General features: G+C 39.6%; 1 protein-coding gene across 3 annotated transcripts in view; it reads right to left on the reverse strand.

Moving 5' to 3' along the window:
- The window catches only part of LOC105474557 (dynein axonemal heavy chain 8), a 316,668-nt gene that overhangs the window by 136,218 nt on the left and 162,554 nt on the right, over window positions 1-17,896 (reverse strand). For all 3 annotated transcript variants that reach the window (XM_011729344.2, XM_011729345.2, XM_011729346.2), the window contains exons 54-59: window positions 12,503-12,645; window positions 12,103-12,237; window positions 11,560-11,682; window positions 8,280-8,493; window positions 4,523-4,632; window positions 135-298 (exon numbers count right to left, since the gene is read on the reverse strand). In XM_011729344.2, coding sequence (XP_011727646.2) covers window positions 135-298; window positions 4,523-4,632; window positions 8,280-8,493; window positions 11,560-11,682; window positions 12,103-12,237; window positions 12,503-12,645 — 889 coding nt within the window. The remainder of the gene's footprint in view (window positions 1-134; window positions 299-4,522; window positions 4,633-8,279; window positions 8,494-11,559; window positions 11,683-12,102; window positions 12,238-12,502; window positions 12,646-17,896) is intronic.

Genomic DNA, 17,896 nt, shown 5'->3' on the forward strand with positions numbered 1-17,896 from the left:
TGAGCTGAGATCGCACCATTGCACTCCAGACTGGGCAACAAGAGCAAAACTCCATCTCAAAAAAAAAAAAAAATTAACCAAGTAGCATAAACTTCTCAGGTCATACATTTAAACTCAAGAGCCGCAATACGCACCTGTCCGCAATTACTCTGTTGCACTCATGTTTGAAAAGGGACAGGAGAGTAGGGATTGAAGAGCACTCCTCAGCTTTTATGGTCAACATTCCTTGCCAAATTCTGGAAAGATCTCGAAGATTGAAGATGTAATGAAATTTAGAAGGAGTTGGCAGCATCTTCACCTAGAGACGAAAGAATGAAATACTCTCAATTAGTTTTCAGATACAACTAAAAGTAGAATTATTTTTAGAACTGTCTCACAAATCCTATTTTAGATAAAATCTGCTGAGTAAATAAGTCAAGATTAAGTTCATATTTTGTGACAACACGGACAGAAAGAAAATCATAAATAAACCAACTTAGGATTTAAAAGACCATAAGTTCTTGGATAGGATGGATTCAAGACCAATGCACTGGATGCAGATTCCAAGACCTTGTTCTACCACCATCAGTTGGCTTTGAGCAAGTCACTTCCCCCGAGTTCTTAAGAACTATATGAATTGTGGGAATAATCATCTCTAATCATTGGTAGTGTACATGTGGAAATACGTCATAACAAAAAACTGAATGTGAATTGGTTGTCATGCAGGTAAGAACAATGTTCACTTTTGAGGTTAATAATGGCTATGTTCTATAAATTGCTTTGATTAGGGTCCTTCAGGTGTTAGGATTTCTATAAACATATCTGCATATCATAACCTGGATTTTACTATATGGATCCAAACTCAGTCAACAGTCTTTGTATATCTGTATATCCATAATAAGTGGACAGGCAAGTCTGACATGTAGCTATGCGTATAGTAATAGATGTTTTTTCTGTTTGAGCACAGAGTATGTATTCTATGCTAATTTACTATTTCTACCAACTTCTAGAATACAAAAAGGCAAAGCTGTAACAATACCGCATTCTTACCCAGAGAGATACCCATTAAGGGATAACCTCGAGGTACTCTAGATATGGAACGCATTGATGGTCATGTATAAAGATCATAATTGATATCATTAGCATCATTTTTGAAAGTGAAAAAATGATAATTTTGGTGATACAAACTCCCCATACACCTATTTCAGCAAAGCAGATGCTTTCTTTAGCATCTGTTCATAAATTAAGCCCTTTCTATACTGAAAAATTACCCTATTGAGTTTGTAATTTTTACAGGCTAATTCCCAGTGCTAGTTAAAGCAGCAAGTAGCATGGGGAGACGAAAAGAAAAGAAGCGTATTTTATCAATTGCCTATCAACTTCCCTCTGTGCTCAGTTCCATTGCAAGCTAAAATGTTCATCCTACTCACTAAAATATAAAACATATAGTTATATTATAAATATGCAAAAATACCCAAAGGGTAAGGTTATGTGAATATTGCTTTTTTTATAATACAACACTCCAGCCATGATGGCAGCCATTGGTAACTGAGGCAGTCATTAAAGAGAATCTGTTAAAAAAATTCCTTTCTTTCCTTCTTCTTCTCATTATTTGTTAACCTGCTTCTTTCCTTCTCTTCTAATATTTCCCTCTACTTTTCATCACCTTCTTTCGTTTCTCAACTGCTTCTGCCTTAAAACTATATAAAGTAACATAAAGGTGGGCTGATAGACAAGGCATGAATGGACTAAAAGAGTGCTTTGTGAAGATGGGAGATTGGAAGAAAAGACACAAAGAAGGCTGCTTATGTAGAGGTGGGTAGAAGAGGAAGATGCATTCATTTTTCAATGACTGAGCACCTCCCTGGTTCTTAAGAAGACACACTGGTAAACAGAGGACAGCTAACTCTGCTGTCATCAAGCGGACTTTTATTCTGTGGTTGGGGAGCCTGAGAATGAACAGGGAGCAAATATATATGTAAATAAGCAAGTAATGATAGAAGCCATGGTTTTTTTAAAAAAAAAAAATCAGGGCCAGGAGACAGATAATGAGTAGGATAGGGACAGGGGCTTCAGAGGACGACTGGAGACAGTCCCTCTGAAGGTAAGAGTGATGAGAATGAGCCAAAGTATGGTGACCCAGCAGTGCAATAAACCTGGGGTGCTCAAGGAATGGTGAGCAGGGCCACTCGGCTGGAGCAGGATGATGGCAGGCAAGGGAAGTAACTGCAGTCTGCTGACATTATAAGTGGAACTGGGAGTCTACTGGTGGTTTTAAGAAGGAGTAAAGATTTCTGGTTTACTTTTTTAAAAATATCATCTAGGACTGTGAAAAGAACAGACTCCAAGAGAGCAAGAAGAAAGCAAGGAGATTGGTTAGGAAGTTACTGCATGGTCCAGGGGACAAGTGATGGGAGCACTTATCAGGGTGGTCATGGGAGTATGGCGAGGAGGGCTCGGCTTTGGGGTAGATTTTGAAGGGGAGGTCACTGATATTCGCTGATGGACTGGATGTAGGCCATGAGGAAGACATAAATCAAGGATGGAGCCCAGTAATTTTAACTTAAGAAGGAGGATAATTGGTGCTGCTACTGAGATGCAGAAGTTTGAGGGAGGATCATATTTAAGGACACTTAAGAGTTCTGTTTGGACATGGTAACTTTGAGATGAGTATCAGACATGAAACACTGATGTCTGTTAAGCAGTTAGAAATTAGCCTGGAGCCAGGCAGAGAGGCCTGGGATGGAGATATCCATTTTGAAGTCATCAGCACAGGGATGATATTTAAAGCCTTGAAGCTGGATGAGGCCACCTAGGGAAAGAATGTAGATAGAGAAGAGGGCCCAGCATCGAGACCAGGTGTGTTTCAGTGTTTAGAGGAGGGAAAGAAGAAGGGGGACTTTAATGAGGTAGCCAGTGCACTAGGAAGAAAACCAAGAATATGGGGACCCTCTGAAGCCAAGTGAAGAAAATATTTAGAGGGATCATTTAGGTCAAATGCTGCTAAAAAGTCAAGTAAGAGGGACAGGAAAATTAACCTTGAGATGTGGCAAGATCGAGGTCTTTGGTGATCTTGACGTGAACAGTGGGAATGAAAGCTTGTGTAGAATGGATTAAATAGATTTAAAAAAAGACACTGAGGACATGGATCCAGGAAACATCCAAATAACAAAAGAAACTGGAAGATGGAAGACACCTGGAAAGGCAAAGCTTTTCAGAGAACTACGTATATAAGCACAGTAAATTGAGCAATAGTCCTGTTGGAAACCACATGTATCTTACCACAAAAAACTATCTCAGATGCTCAGTCCTTGCCACTTATTTTCAAGTTTCTTTAAAAGGGGTACAATGGCACATGTAAAGGCCCTGTGTTGGCAAGGAACAGAGCCCCACACTCATCACGGAAGGTGGCTGCGTGGAAGAGCATCTCATAAGAAACCCCCCGCCGGGCGCGGTGGCTCAAGCCTGTAATCCCAGCACTTTGGGAGGCCAAGACAGGCGGATCACGAGGTCAGGATATCGAGACCATCCTGGCTAACACGGTGAAACCCCGTCTCTACTAAAAAATACAAAAAACTAGCCAGGCGAGGTGGCGGGCGCCTGTAGTCCCAGCTATTCGGGAGGCTGAGGCAGGAGAATGGCGTAAACCCGGGAGGCGGAGCTTGCAGTGAGCTGAGATCCGGCCACTGCACTCCAGCCTGGGCGACAGAGTGAGACTCCATCTCAAAAAAAAAAAAAAGAAACCCCCAAATTCCTCTTCTGATAATTCCGTATCTAGAAATCCCCAGTCTACCCAGGAATCTGACAGGCTGGCACACTCCAGGTTTCCCAGGAGACAAGTGCCTGCCCACACGTGTGTAATCGGCCTAATGGATGTGTAGTGAATTATGACAACTAATCCTTATCTCCTTCATGACTTTTTGTCAAATATATCAACCTCATTTTTATCTCATACCTACACTTAATTGCCTTTTCATGAGTACTGCCTTAAGTCATCTGAGGACAGCTGCATGTTTGCTGAGCTTTACTTAGGACACTGACTTGTGTATGCAAATCTAGCCAATTTTTGTTAAGAACACTTCCATCCATTTACTAACTCATGCTCCAGCTCAGAGAAACATACAAGTTAGACTTTAAGTCCTAGTTGGCTGAGAATATCTGGAAATCATGTATTAAGTCAGTCAATAAGCATTTGAGTGTCTGCCATAGTTTGGTGGAGGGAGACAGATAATACAAATAAAGATTTACAAATCAGAGTAACAAGTGGAAATGCAGTGTTCTCATTTCAGCAAAATTCTACTTTGTCTTGGATGTCATGTCTGGTTTACAGTAACATCTCATACATATGGAAAGCATCATTTAGTCAGATTTTTTGCTCCCTGGAAGGAAAAGGTGTCATAAATCTATTTGAGCACATAATTTGTCTTTTCTAAAAAACACCACTATATATGATATTATGATAACTTAATGAGCCATGAGGTGAGAACTAGGGCTGAATAACAGTTGCCATTTTAAAAATTATTGACAACAAACCATTCTGTACCTTAGTCCATTGCCACAGCACTCTGCCCACTGAGACTAAATTCACAATCATCTCACATATTTGAGGCTTGAAACTTCTACAAGGATCAAAGTATCCACATCCAATAATTCCTGAAAGATAAGCAAGATTGAAGGTATAAGCTTACCAAAAGATTTCAAAGTATATGTTTATCCCAGTGAACAAATCATTACAAAGCTGACTAAGCTGGGTGTTGTTCAGAATTTCTCTCAAGGGATCAGCTAAGACTGGGAGTCAGTAGTGGATCCAGCCAAGCTTAGTATGCAGTGATAAGTGTTTTATATGTATTGACTCATTTAATCCCCCACCCAGCACCCTACAAGAAAAAAATACAAGGTAGGTATTATTATTACTAGTCCCATTTTAATATGAGCTTAGGAACTTGCTCAAAGTTACACAGCTTGCATGCAGACAAATATGGGATGTGAATCCAAGCAATCTGGCCCTACAGTCTGTACATTAGCATTCGCCCTGAAGCATATGTGAGCTTAGAGACTACTCCCTCATCTTACAGAGAAGGAGACCAGGCCCAGACAGGTGAAGCCGATTGTTTAAGGTCACATGGATTGGTATTGGCAGAACTGGAATCAGGACCACTTTTTCCAGCCTACAGTCAGTCACCACTCTGGCCTGGGCTAGACATGCAACATTCCTAGGGAACACCCAGCACAGTGATGGTCTGACTGTCATCATCACTCTCAGAAAGACTGGGGTGTAGGTTTAGAGACTGTTCTCAAAGTCTCAGAATGTCTTTGATTTAGACTGAAGAAAGATTTACTCTGCTTCACTCCAGTGAGACTACACACCGCATAGTGCTTTCAGTTCTGAGCATGGTATTTTCAGAGGAATATGAATATGAATATCTGCTCAGAGATGCAGAACAGGTTGATGAAGAGTGGAGACTAAAGAAACTGGAGTTTGTTCACACTCACTGAAGAACTGCCCTGGGGAAACATGAAATTTTCCTCCAAATCACGGTTGCTTGTGGTTGGTTGTGCTAAGTGCCTGTAAGGCCCGTTTGCTTCCTGAAATCCTGTATTCTAGATTTCCACCTTCCTGTGGGACATTTGTGTTACAAGAAGCATGAGATGGGGATTAGCACTACCCCTCTGCCAAGCACTAGCTAAAAGGCCTTGATTGAGCAGTTATTTCACTTCTCTGAGGCTCAGCTTCTGGTTGGTTTGTTTCCATATTTGTTTAAATGTGTCAGTCATACCAAAGAGTATGTCAAATAGCTTAACAAATAACAAACCCTCATGTACAGACCACCAGATTGATAACTACAGCCTTGCCCAGCGCATTAGAAGCCCCTGTACATTCATCCTTGTTCACAACTCCTCCCTTCCTCCAGAGGTCGCCACTTCTCTTTAATATAATCAGTAACTTGCTTTTCTTTATAGCTTCACCACTTAGGTTTTTGAACTTTTGAACTTGTTAAAAAAAAAAAAAACTTTTGAAATTCAGTTTAAAGGAATTGTATTTTTTCCTGTGATTTGCTCCTTTCATTCGGCATTGTATTTCTGGGCTTCATCCATGGTGAAGCATATAGCTGTATTCATTCATTTTCACTGCTGCACAGCAGGCCACTGTGTGCCTGTGACAGGATGTATTTATCCAGTTTTACTAGTGATAAATATCTGGATTATTTCACATTTTTGCCATCGTGCACACTTCACTATGAGCATTTTTGTGTAAGTCTGTGGCATGCATGTGCAAAATCAACTACAGATGGATTGAGGCCCCAGATATGGAAGGCAAAACTATACAATGTCTGGAAGAAAGCATAAGAGAGTACCTGTATGATGTCTGGATAGGAAAGGACTTCTTGAGACTCAGAAAACCCAAACCATAAAGGAAAAAATGATAATTTGGTATAAACCTAGAAGTGGAACTGCTAGGGATGGGCACATGCCCTATTTACCAGCAGTGATGCCAAATTGTTATCCAAAGCGTTTGTAGCAATTGACACTCCGGCCAGCAAGCAAAGAGAGTCTTAGTTGCTTCACGTTCTCACTAATGCTTATTTTGTCAGAATTTTTTTTTTTTTTTTGCAAATCTAGTGGGTATGAAACGGTATTGCTTGGTGTTTCTCATTTGTATTTTCCTGAATACTAATGATGTTTACCATCTTTACTTTGTTTATTGGCCATTTAGCTTACTCTTTTTAAAGTGCCTTAGTTGTTTGCCCATTTTTATATCCAGTTGTTCACTTTTCTTGTCTGATTTATAGGATTTCTCTAAATATTCAGAATACAATGTTATATGTGTTAAAATTTTTTCTTCCATTTTGAGGCTTGTCTTTTCACTCTCTTAATGGTTGTTTGTTTGTTTTGTTTTTTTTCTTTGAGACAGAGTCTCACTCTGTCGCCCAGGGTGGAGTGAAGTGGCAAGATCTCAGCTCACTGCAAGCTCCGCCTCCTGGGTTCATGCCCTTCTCCTGCCTCAGCCTCCCAAGTAGCTGGGACTACAGGCACTCGCCACCACACCTCGCTAATTTTTTGTATTTTTTAGTAGAGACAGGATTTCACCATGTTAGCCAGGATGGTCTCGATCTCCTGACCTCGCGATCCACCCACCTTGGCCTCCCAAAGTGCTGGGATTACAGGCATGAGCCACCACGCCCGGCCTCTTAATGTTATTTTTAATGAAGAGAAGTTTTACATTTCAATCTAGTCAAATATGTATATTTTTTTCTTTATTTTTGTGCTTTCTGAGTCTCATTTATGAAGTCCTTCCCTACTCAGAGGTCACTCAACTATTTCCCTGTATTTCTTTCCAAATGTTTTATAGCCTTGCCTTCCATATTTAGGTCATGAATCCATCTGTAGTTGATCTTGTTCTTAGCATGAGGTAGATGTCAAAATTCAATTATTTTCATATAAGAATTACTATGTATCCTAGAACTACTGATTAAAAGTCTGCCCTTTCCCTTCTGACTACAGTACTTGCCATACCAAATAATTAATGTTCTTATATGAGCGGGTCTGTTTCTCGTGTATGTAAGAGGTTTTGGGGGGGACTGGGGGTTTGTTTTTTGTTTTTTTAGACATGATCTTACTCTGTTACCCAGGCTCAAATGCAGTGATGCGATCATAGCTCACTGCAGCCTCAACCTCCTAGGCTCAAGCAATCCTGTGGCCTCAGCCTCCCATGTAGCTAGGACTACAGACATGGGCCACCACACCTAGCTAATGTTTTAAACTTTTTTTAGAAATGGAGTCTCGCTATGTGCCCAGGCTGGTCTTGAATTCCTGGCCTCCAGCAATCCTCCCACCTTGGTCTTTCAAAATGCTAAGATTATAGGCATGGCCTGACCTACACATAAGTTTTGATGGTACAATTTATGTGATTTGATGTCACATTTGCTGTCAAGAATTTCATTTTCATTAACATATTGAAGTGCTACATTTGACTTTGTATAACATATTGTTAATCTGTGATCTTTGTGCTGTCATTTATTAGCCCAAATTTCTCTGATTAACCATGTCCTGAAACCCAAACACAAAGGTTTCTTTACGTCTAATGTTAACTTCCAACAAGCCTATTTCTAAATATCTCTGAGTCTGAGAATAGGCTATAAGCATAGGTCATCTTAGTATTGAGTCCCTCTTTCCTGGTATTTAGCTCTCCATTTCACATACCCCGCTTTAGACAGAGCCTTTTTGTCTCTTAAATGACATTTTCTGTGGTTTATGTCCATTACATAATGCAATAAAAGAAACACTAAGAATATTCATACCAAAAATTTTGTCTATTGAAGCATTTGAAGGCAATGTACAATTAAACACAGTAAACTGTCTTTTTAAACGTTGTGGAATATCATTTCGACCACCTCCAGGGTGGATCATTGCTGCTATGAGCTGCACATCAACAATAGTAGTGAAGTCTCCAGGCTTGTCCAAGCTGTACATTCCTTCCATTTCCATCATCTGTCGCACAATCTCATTAGTTATCTGAAATTTCACACAGCAATATTTTTGTAACATATCACTATCATATTCCTCCATAACTTCAATAAAATAGTACAAATGAGATTAGAAAATAAAAATTCAACTCTTATCAACAAGTGTTTGTTAATGTCAATTATCACCTTCAAGGTAATTTGACTTAAATGATGCCACCCATGAACTCTAGATCGTAAGTTAAACATGCATGGTTCAAGTCCAAGGTGCCTTTCACCACAATGATCAAACTAATTTCCAAATAAAGTTAGATATGTGAGTTATAAGATACTTCATTAAATTGCATTAGTACTCCAAGTTACAACAAGTTTTATTGTAGACATCTTTCATACTCAACATTCAACACTTAAAAACCTTCAGATCAGAATGTAGGATGGTTTCAATCCTGAGCTTTGAATATGATATTACTAACTGTTTTGGCTTTTGGTTTTATGTTCTCATCTTACCTTCTCTGCAGCCTCCAACACTGCCAACCCCCCTCCTTGAAAATGCTATCTCTCTTGGTTTCAGAGGCTTGTTTCTTTCCAGGTCCAGCTCAGGGCTCTGGGATCACTTCCTAAGCCACTCTTCGTCACTCATCCCTCACATGTAACTGTTCTCCAGGGTTCCATCCTGCGCTCTTTCCTCTTCTCATTATTCCAGGAAATGCTATCTCAACCCTATATTCTAAAGAATCTCAAACCTGTAACTCTAGCTTCAGATTCTCTTCTAAGCTCTACACCTGTATATTCAAGTCTCTATTGAGCATCTCTTAGTGGATATCACACAAGCACCTCAAATATAACTATCTTTCATTTAACCAACATTTCATGAATGACTACTGTGTGCCAGCCTCTCCTGTAGCATAGACAAAATTTTCTGTCTTCAGGAAGCACACATTCTAGTGGTGAGAGACAAGATGTACAAATGCATGTTGATATGGAAATAAAATGGTATACTCTAAGACTTCTGTAGAATATAGGAGGGGCTCAAGAGTGTGATTCAAGGAGAGAAGGGAAGGCTTCACCTGACATGACATATAAGCCAAGACCTGAAGAAGGTGAGAAAGCAAGCCAATTCGATACCTAGGGGAAGAGCATTCTAGGCAGAGGAAACTGCAAATGCAGAGGTGCTGAGTGAACACCATATTTGTACAACCTTTGCACAACTTTGTACAACCTTTGCATACTTTGTACAACCTTTGCAGGGTATACAAAGATCAGTAAATGTGGTGGAAGCAAAGAGTCATGGGAAGAGGGAGACGAGGTCAAAATGTATAGGGTCTTGGGTCATAGTAAGGATTTTGGTATTTATATTCTACAAGCCTCTTTGGAGGATGCCGACCGGAAGAGTGTGTCATGATCTGACTCTTGTTTTCATTGGTTGATGATATGAGAACAAGCTGAGAAGGGTTAGGGAAACAGGAGGCAGTGAGGAGGCATTTGTAATGATCAAGAAGAGATCTGGTGGTGGGTGGCGCCAGGTGGTAGCAATGGAGGTGATGAGTAGTGGTCGAATTTCAGATACAGTGTGAAGATAGAGCCAACATAATTTTCCAACAGAGTGACTGTGGAGGTGCTGTTTGCTGAGAGAGAGAGGACTGTTGGAGGAGCAGGTGTTGGAGGTGTTAAGTTTGCGATCCAACCAGACACCCCTAGTTGGATACGTGAGTTTGGAATTCAGGAGCACTTCAGCTTATGGAAGATAAGCATGAACCTGACCTAAACATGCCTCCACCCTCCTCGCCTTCCAGGAACTGCTGAGGTCTATCTGCCTTGGAGCAGACACAGGTCGTACAGAACTGTTTGGTTTTTCCCTTCAGGATGAGTACTGAGCTTGTAGCGGTGTCTGAGGTGAACAGGGATAAAGAGCAAAATGGGAACTGTCCTGGTAGAGCCAAAGTAGATGGTGTCCATGAGGCAGTGTAGGTCGGTGGGAGGGAGGTGTTGGGGATCCCACCAGGAGCATGCGGACTTCTGGCAACATCAGTGAGGTCTTCTAATGGGGAGTGACCTCGGTGGATAGATGATCACAACTAGGACCACGGTGTGTGGCACCGTTAAATAAATAAATAAATAGTTGTTTGGTTTTTCATTTTCTGTTTTTGTTTTTCTGAACATCAGGTACTCCTCAGAAATGATGCAGAATAAGAGGTTAGAGCAAGGATGAAACCCTGGGAAAAGGCAGAAGACAGGAGCTAAGAAAGGACACTGCAGTCAAGTAGCCAAAGAGACAGGAAGCATTTGCTGTAGAAAACCACGTAGGAGCTGGGTGCAATGGCGCATGCCTGTAATCCCAGCACTTTGGGAGGCCGAGGCAGGCAGATCACCTGAGGTCAGGAGTTCAAGACCAGCCTGGCCAACATGGTGAAACCACGTATCTATTAAAAATACAAAAATTGGCCGGGCGCAGTGGCTCAAGCCTGTAATCCCAGCACTTTGGGAGGCCGAGACGGGCGGATCACGAGGTCAGGAGATCAAGACCATCCTGGCTAACACGGTGAAACCCTGTCTCTACTAAAAAATACAAAAAACTAGCCGGGCGAGGTGGCAGGCGCCTGTAGTCCCAGCTACTCGGGAGGCTGAGGCAGGAGAATGGCGTAAACTCGGGCGACGGAGCTTGCAGTGAGCTGAGATCCGGCCACTGCACTCCAGCTTGGGCGACACAGCGAGACTCCGTCTCAAAAAAAAAAAAAAAAAAATTATTCAGGCGTGGTGGCTGGCACCTGTGATCCCAGCCACTCAGGTGGCTGAGGAAGGGAGAATTGCTTGAGCCTGGGAGGTGGAGGTTGCAGTGAGCCGAGACCATGCCACTGCACTCAAGTTTGGGCAACAGAGCGAGACTCTGTCTCAAAAAAATAAATAAAATAACAAAAACAAAAAAAACACATAGGGATTTAAGAAATGAGAAACTCAGCTATAACAGAGAAGTCAGAAAAAGACTGAGGATTGGCAGCAGACTTAAAAACAAAGTTTTTAACAAAGTTATTAACATTCATATATATATATATACACACACACACACACACACACAAAAATACAAATTCAGGATCATCTATATGAGATATTTCAGCCATACCTGATCTCCCCACTCATTAATCACAGGCATATTAATATCATCAATAAATACAGTCATTTTTCTCCCTCCTGGTGGCCCGTATGTGCTTCCCATTCGCTTATCCACATAGCTTTCAATTGTTCTCTAGAGAGAAGGAAATGGTTTGTCTTATGTGTTAGATTTTAATCCATATTTCTAAAACTAATGAGCATTCTTGTCAGAGTAGAATATAATTTACTTATGCATTTACTAGGTATACATATAATTTATTAAAATACATGTTGTTAAATTTTTTAAAATAAGGCATTGGAGTGTTATCCTTCATTTACATTACAGTAGATACGATCCAAAGTTCAGCCGCAGTCTCAATACTAGATCAAATTATGCTATTTGGATTTGGCTTCAACCTTAGCCTTGGGAAAGCTAAAGAGCTGAATGCCAAGTGCAGCATCATTTCTTTTGAATATATAATATTGTTACATTTTATATGCATACACATTTTATTGTAACCACTAACTTAAAATGTATTATGTTTATAATATTACAGCAAATGATGGATTTTACCTGAAACATCATTGGTTCTGTGGCAGATGAAAAGTTTAGACTTTTGGATAGCTGTACTTCAGGATCATATTTTTTCAGATAGGCCTTAATCATGACAGTTTTTGCAGTTCCCTGCTCTCCTGTGAGCAAAACAGCCTGCAATCGTAGGATAAGCGTGTTGAAAGGTATTATGACATGTTTAGTTTCCAGTATCTTTTCTATGGGCTAGTCTTCTATACATTATTATAACTAATTTTAATAACTTTTTAGAATTACATCTACCATCAAAAATAAGTCCCAGTTGTATTACAGATTTAAATGTAAAATGTATACTATAAAAGTGCTGGAAGAAAATATAGGTGCATATTCCCGTGGCCATGGGTGGTTTGTGATCATTTAAGGAACTATCTATTAAACTTACTTTATATTGTTTTGCAATGGTGTCTATCAAAAAATTTGTTCTAACATTGTCAACATTTGGAACCAAAATTGATGAATATTCTGGAATACTGTCAGTTGGATAATAAAAAGGCTGAAGTTTCTTATTCCAGTGCTCCCAATCACCTATATAAGAAGTAAAATTTCATTTTAATAGAACTATATTCTGTGAAAGTTATCTCATGATACAAAAATGTTAAGTGCTATAAATAATCAATAGAATCATATAAACATTTAAAATGTTTTCCTAAAACATGTTAACATATCTGCTTATCTTATGTCTACGGCATTTGATAATTTGTTTTGCCTTTTTTTATAAAGTCAGCTTTTTAAAAAACTTTTAGGGCTGGGCGCAGAGGCTCAAGCCTGTAATCCCAGCACTTTGGGAGGCTGAGACAGGCGGATCATGAGGTCAGGAGATCGAGACCATCCTGGCTAACACGGTGAAACCCCGTCTCTACTAAAAAAATACAAAAAACTAGCCAGGTGTGGTGGCTGGCGCCCATAGTCCCGGCTACTCGGGAGGCTGAGGCAGGAGAATGGTGTAAACCCGGGAAGTGGAGCTTGCAGTGAGCTGAGATCCGGCCACTACACTCCAGCCTGGGTGACAGAGCAAGACTCTGTCTCAAAAAAAAAAAAAAAAAAAAAAACTTTTAGGTTCAGCGATACATGTGCAGGTTTGTTAGATATACGGAGTTTGTTGTACAGATGACTTCATCACAAGGTAATAAGCATAGTACCCAATAAGCAGCGTTTTGATCCTCACCCTCTTCCCACTCCCAACCTTCAAGTAGACCCCACTGTCTATTGTTCCTTTCTTTGTGTCCCTGTGTACTCAATATTTAGCTCCCACTTATAATTGAAAATACACAGTATTTGATTTTCTATTCCTCAGTTAGTCTGCTTAGGACAATGGCTTCCAGCTCCATCCATGTTTCTTCAAAGAACATAATCTCATACTTTTTATGGCTGCATAGTATTCCATGGTGTATGTGTACCACATTTTCTTTAGCCAGTCTAACACTGATGGGCATATAAGTTGACTCCATGTCTTTGATATTGTGAATAGTGCTGCAGTGAACATATGCATGCATGCATCTTTATGGCAGAACGATTTACATTCCTTTGGGTGTATACCCAATAATGAGATTGGTGGGTCAGATGGTAGGTCTGGCTTAAGTTCTTTGAGAAATCACCAAACTGCTTTCCATAATGGCTGCACTAATTTACATTCCCACTAGCAGTGTAGAAGCGTTCCCTTTTCTCCACAACCTCTCCAGCATCTGTTATTTTTTTGTAAAGTTGGCTTTTAAATTGCTAAATCACCCATCCAGAGAAACCGCACCTGAAATGGAATTAAAATCAGCTGGTGGTAAACCCAGTAATGTAATGGATACCTAACAGAAAAGCCACATCAACTGAAAAATGGGAAAGACCAAAAAAAGAGTCAACCGTTTACTAGATACAGAGTATTTGCCATAAGAAATTGGTTTCAAGGCCAGGAGCAATGGCTCAGCACTTTGGGAGGCCGAGGCGGGCAGATCAGCTGAGGATGGGAGTTCGTGACCAGCCTGACCAACATGGAGAAACCCCATCTCTACTAAAAATACAAAATTAGCTGGGCCTGGTGGCGCGTGCCTGTAATGCCAGCTACTCAGGAGGCTGAGGCAGGAGAATCACTTGAACCCAGGAGGTGGAGGTTGTGGTGAGCCGAGATCACACCATTGCATTCCAGCATGGGCAACAAGAGCGAAACTCTGTCTCAAAAAAAAAAAAAATTGATTTCAAAAATTTATTTACATTTTAGCATCTCTGGATGTTCCTTATAATCTATGGTACCGTACCATTGCTGTTGCTAGGCAAATTGTATTAGCATTATTCCTATCATTGCCATTCAAATTGAATTGCATTTAGCCTCTATTTTAAATGTCTTCAAAAAGCTTATACAATGATTCAGAATTATACTCAAAAGTTACTGTGGACACAGAATGAATGGAAAGAGGGCATACATTGATACTGGCAAAACAATGATGAACGAATACTCATCATTGGAGTAATAACCCCAATTTCATGTTTTCTTGAGAAAGTAAGCAAAAATAAGTATGTTTAACTTCTAAAACACTGCCAAACTGTTTTCCAAAGTGGCTGTGCCATTTTGTAGCATATGAGGGCTCTACGTGCTCTATTACCGCACCGATATTTGGCATTATTAACCTTTTTAATTGTAGACATTCCGGTGGCTGTGTGATGATATCCATTGTGGGGGTTTTTTGTTTTTATTTTTTTGAAACAAGGTCTGGCTCTGTGGCCCAGACTGGAGTGTAGTGGTGTGATCTCAGCTCACTGCAGCCTCCGTCTCCAGGTTCGAGCAATTTTCCTGCCTCAGCCTCCCGACTAGGTGGGATTACAGGCACCCACCACCAAGCCCGGCTAATTTTTGTATTTTTAGTAGAGACAGGGTTTCACCATGTTGGCCAGGCTGGTCTCGAAGTGCTGACTTCAAGTGATCTACCCGCCTTGACCTCCCAAAGTGTTGGGATTACAGGTGTGAGCCACCGCACCCAGACCCCATTGGGGTTTTCATTTGCATTTCCCTGACGACCAATGATGTTGAACATCTTTCACATTCTTTTTTCACCTTTCACCTATCTTTTTTAGCAAAGTAACAATTGAAATTTCCTGCCCATTTAAAAATTTAGATTGATTGCCTATTGATAGTTATTGGATTATAGGAGTTCTTTACATATTCTGGATAATTTTTTTTTTATCAGATATATATGTTTCAAATAGTACTTTACAGTCTGTGGCTGGGCTTTTCATTTTCTTAATAGTGACTTTTAAACAGCAAAAGAGATTTTTCCCCCCATTGCACTGGCTAGATTTTGCTATTTCAAATAGCAAAATAATCTTTAAATAATGTTTAAATAAAATCTGTCCCCTTATTTGGGCCTTCTTTAGCTTCTCTCAGCACAGTTTTATGGTTTTAGTATACAGATCTTACACATATTGTATTAAATTTATTCCTAAGTATTCTTTTTTGGATTCTATTTTTGTTTGTGTGTTTTCAAGACAGAGTCTCACTCTGTCTCCCAGACTGGAGTGCAGTGGCACAATCTTGGCTCACCGAAACCTCCGCCTCCCAGATTCAAGCCATTCTCACGCCTCAGCCTCCTAAGTAGCTGTGCTTACAAGCACGCACCACAACACCTGGCTAATTTTTTTGTATTTTTTTAGTAGATATGGGGTTTCATCTTGTTGGCCAGGCTGGTCTCGAACTCCTGACCTCAGGTGAGCCACCCCACTCGGCCTCCGAAAGTGCTGAGATTACAGGTATGAGCCACTGCACCCAGCCTTGGGTTCTATTTTAACTGGTATTTTTAAAGTTCAATTTTCAATTGTTTGTTGTGAGCATATAGAAATATAACTTATCAAATGTATGGCCCTTTTGTCCTGTGACCTTGCTAAAATCCTTTAGTAGTTCTAATAACTTTTTGAAGATTCCACAGATGGTCATGTCATCTGCAAATGGAGAGAACTTTACTTGTTCTTTTCTAATCTACAGACATTTGATTCCCCACCCCCCCCCCCCCCACTGCACTGGCTAGAACCTCTAGAATAATGTTGAATAGAAATGAAATTGAATAGAGGTGAGAAAGACATCCTTGTTTCGTTCCTGATCTTGGGAAGGAAGTGTTTAGTTGTTTACCATTCCGTGTAACGTTAGCTGTAGGTTTTCTGTAGACATTGTCGGAATGATAAAGTTCCTATTTCATCACAAAAGAGTGTCAAATTTTGCCAAATGCTTTTCTTCATTGATTTAGATGACTGTTTATAGCTTGCTTAGTTTTTAGTCTAATATAGCAGATTATATTGATCAGTTTTTGAATGTTGATCTTCCACTTCTAGAATAAAAGCCACAGTTGGACTTTTGTATACTACTGGATTTGTTATAATTTTATTAAGAAATTTTCGTCAATGTTCCTGAGGAATATTGGTCTATAGCTGTTTTTGTTTTTGTTTTTGTTTTTCTTGGAATGTCTTTCTCTGGCTTTGGTATCAGGGTAACACTGTCCTTATGAAACGGGGTAGGAAGTGTTTCTTCCTATTTTATGTTTTATATCTTTTAGAAGAGTTTGTGTACAGTTGGTATTATTTATTCCTTAGATATTTGGTAGAATTCACCAATAAAATCATCTTGGCCTGGTGTTTTTCTTTGTGGGAAGGTTTTTAACTACAAATTCAATTTCTTTAGTAGATATAGGGCTATTTAGGATATCTATTTCTTCTTTTTAAATTTTATTATAAATTGACAATTTATAATTGTATATATTTATGGGGAACAAAATGTTACAGTTTATGGATACAATGTGGAATTATTACAAGCCAATTAACATATCAATCACCTCAAATGCTTATCATTTTTTGTGTTGAAAATATTTGAAATTTACTCTCCTAGCGATTTTGAAATGTACAACACTGTTATTAACCATATTCACCATGCTGTGCAATATCTAGTTCTTCCTGATGATGGTTGGTAGTTTATATCTTTCAAGAAATCTGTCCATTTCATCTTCATTGTCAAATGTGTTTTTGTAAAGTTGTTTCTAATATACTCACTTCATATTTCTAATGTTTCTGAGGTCTGTAGTGATGTTCTCTCTTTCATCCTTGACTATGGTAATGTAAGTCTTCTCTTTTGTTCTGATGTCTCTAATAAGAGATTTATTCATTTTATTGATCTTTTCAGGTCCATCTTTTTCGTTTCATTGATTTTTTTCTGTTGCTGTTCTATTTTTTGTTTCATTGACTTCTGCTTTGATCATTGTTCTTTCTTCTGCTTACTTTGGGTTTAGTTTGTTTTTCTTTTTCTAACTTATTAAGGAAGAAGTTGAAATCATTGTTTTGAGACCTTTCTTCTTTTCTAGTAAAGACATAAAGTGCTTTAAAGTCTCCCTATCGAGAATTGTTATATGACCCAGAATATCTTGGTAAGTGTTTTCTGTGCAATGGAAAAGAATGTATATTCTGCTGTTTTGGGCTGAAGCATTCTATAATTTCGAATTAGGGGTATTGATAGTGTTGTTAAAGTCTTCCATATATTTACTAATTTTGTCTATTTGTTCTATCAATTATTCAGAATATTGACACCTTTACTATAACTGTGGATTTGTCTATCCGTTTCTGTTGTTCTCTGACACTTCCTCCCTGTGCAGATTTCTCCTCTCTGGTGCTCTGCCCTGCAAATTCCAGCCACCTTGGCCTCTCCCAAATCAACCTCTGCCTCCACATTTTGGTGAGACAGCCAATCCTGTTTGATCTTCCCCTCCCTGAGCTGCTGCTAGAAACCGCATCCACACAATAAACTAGTGCAGTCACC

Source organism: Macaca nemestrina, chromosome 5 (assembly GCF_043159975.1).
Source record: "Macaca nemestrina isolate mMacNem1 chromosome 5, mMacNem.hap1, whole genome shotgun sequence".
NCBI lineage: Eukaryota > Metazoa > Chordata > Mammalia > Primates > Cercopithecidae > Macaca > Macaca nemestrina.